The sequence below is a fragment of the Pelophylax lessonae genome (genome assembly GCF_965119305.1).
Source record: "Pelophylax lessonae genome assembly, chromosome: 11".
Classification (NCBI taxonomy): Eukaryota; Metazoa; Chordata; class Amphibia; order Anura; family Ranidae; genus Pelophylax; species Pelophylax lessonae.
In genome coordinates, this window is record NC_138778.1 from 29,150,004 (window position 1) to 29,152,172 (window position 2,169).

Genomic DNA, 2,169 nt, shown 5'->3' on the forward strand with positions numbered 1-2,169 from the left:
CTGCAACTGCTCACAGTGTTAAAACCTGAGGAAACCGGCTGGAGCTACAACACTGGAATGGAGGGAAGGTAGGAGACATGGGCTGCCAGAGGGGTGAATAGAATACCTCTTTATTGCAGGGACCTTCCATCTGGATTATTTTAAACCCAAAGAGCCAACAAAGCACGGGGGCTTTGCATGTAAATCTATTTTCAGCGTCCATCCATTGCTTTGTCCCGAGCAATGACGGACTCATCGAATTTGATCATGAGAGTGGTCCCCTTGTGCCAGTGGGCGGTCACCTTAGCGGGAAAGCCGCTGCAGGTCAGCAGAGCCTCCACAATGCCGGCGGTGAAGGAAGCGCAGTTCAGTGTGCTGTTCTCCTTTGGGACGGAGATGTAAGAGTTGATCAGAGGGTCCTTCTCTATAATGTAGTAGGTTTTGTCATCATCGTTGGCTTGCTCCAGCTTGTCCGCTTCCTTCCCGAACAACGCCTTCCAGGCCACCACCTTAATGAAGAGCAGAGCGCTGATCACCTTCGTCTCACGTTTGCCGTTCTTCTCCCTCATCACCAGCGGATCGAGGATCCGGCACCCCACTTGCTGGCCCAGCTCGGACAGCTTGGCTTGCAGCTCGGAAACCGAATAGACTCGGTTCTGGCAGTACTGCACCATCTCCGAAAACAGCAGAGCGAAGGCGCTGAGGCTGACTTCTGTCTTCGGCCGAGCCAGAGAGCGTTCCAGGATGGAAGATTTACCGCGGCTGAATCGGGAATCCATGATCTGAGGGGGAAGAACAGAATAAATCAACTGTAACTACAGACAAAACTTTTTCTTGAAACAGATCCCCCCCTTCTTCTTTATATGAAATTGCCACCCAAATTAAATTTATTTTAATTAATTTAATTTGAATTTTAAACCATTTAGGGTCTCCGCTTTAGCAGTTTTACTGCGACTGGGTGGCACCTCTGCATCGGATCACACACACACACATATATATATATATATATATAAAACATACACACAAAAAAAAATTAAAGGAACACTTTAAAAACACATCAGATCTCAATGTGGAAAAATGTCATGCTGGATATCTATACTGGTATGGACTGGGTAATGTGTAAGAATCTATACTGGTATGGACTGGGTAATGTGTAAGAATCTATACTGGTATGCACTGGGTAATGTGTTAGGATCTATACTGGTATGCACTGGGTAATGTGTTAGGATCTATACTGGTATGGACTGGGTAATGTGTTAGGATCTATACTGGTATGCACTGGGTAATGTTCTAGGATCTATACTGGTATGGACTGGGTAATGTGTTAGGATCTATACTGGTATGCACTGGATAATGTGTTAGGATCTATACTGGTATGGACTGGGTAATGTGTTAGGATCTATACTGGTATGGACTGGGTAATGTGTTAGGATCTATACTGGTATGGACTGGGTATTGTGTCAGGATCTATACTGGTATGCACTGGATAATGTGTTAGGATCTATACTGGTATGGACTGGGTAATGTGTTAGGATCTATACTGGTATGGACTGGGTAATGTTATAGGATCTATACTGGTATGCACTGGATAATGTGTTAGGATCTATACTGGTATGGACTGGGTAATGTGCTAGGATCTATACTGGTATGGACTGGGTAGTGTGTTAGGATCTATACTGGTATGGACTGGGTAAGGTGTTAGGATCTATACTGGTATGCACTGGGTAATGTGTTAGGATCTATACTGGTATGGACTGGGTAGTGTGTTAGGATCTATACTGGTATGGACTGGGTAAGGTGTTAGGATCTATACTGGTATGGACTGGGTAATGTGTTAGGATCTATACTGGTATGGACTGGGTAATGTGTTAGGATCTATACTGGTATGGACTGGGTAAGGTGTTAGGATCTATACTGGTATGGACTGGGTAATGTGTTAGGATCAATACTGGTATGGACTGGGTAATGTGTTGGGATCTATACTGGTATGGACTGGGTAATGTGATCTATACTATACTAATATCTATAATCAGGTTGTATGGTGATGTGATTGGTCCTCGGAGTGATGAGGGGTGTGTCCTCGGTAGGAGATGGGGGGAGGGGCAGTCACACACTCACCGTTTTCTCAGGCGGAGTCCGGACACCGCACACCGGATGATCTCTCCCCTCACTCACCACATCGCCTGCTGA

General features: G+C 45.4%; 1 protein-coding gene across 1 annotated transcript; it reads right to left on the minus strand.

Annotated features, from left to right (window-relative positions):
* LOC309566134 (trafficking protein particle complex subunit 5-like) lies at positions 1 to 2,169 on the minus strand. The gene is made up of 2 exons (XM_082271193.1): positions 2,098 to 2,169; positions 1 to 761 (listed from the first exon to the last, which is right to left on the minus strand). Exon 2 carries the CDS (start codon positions 756 to 758, stop codon positions 192 to 194), a length of 567 nt encoding a protein of 188 aa, XP_082127319.1. The 5' UTR covers positions 759 to 761; positions 2,098 to 2,169; the 3' UTR covers positions 1 to 191.

Coding starts and splice junctions, on each gene's coding strand:
- LOC309566134 (XM_082271193.1), bottom strand. CDS start 758: ATGGATTCCCGATTCAGCCGCGGTAAATCTTCCATCCTGGAACGCTCT.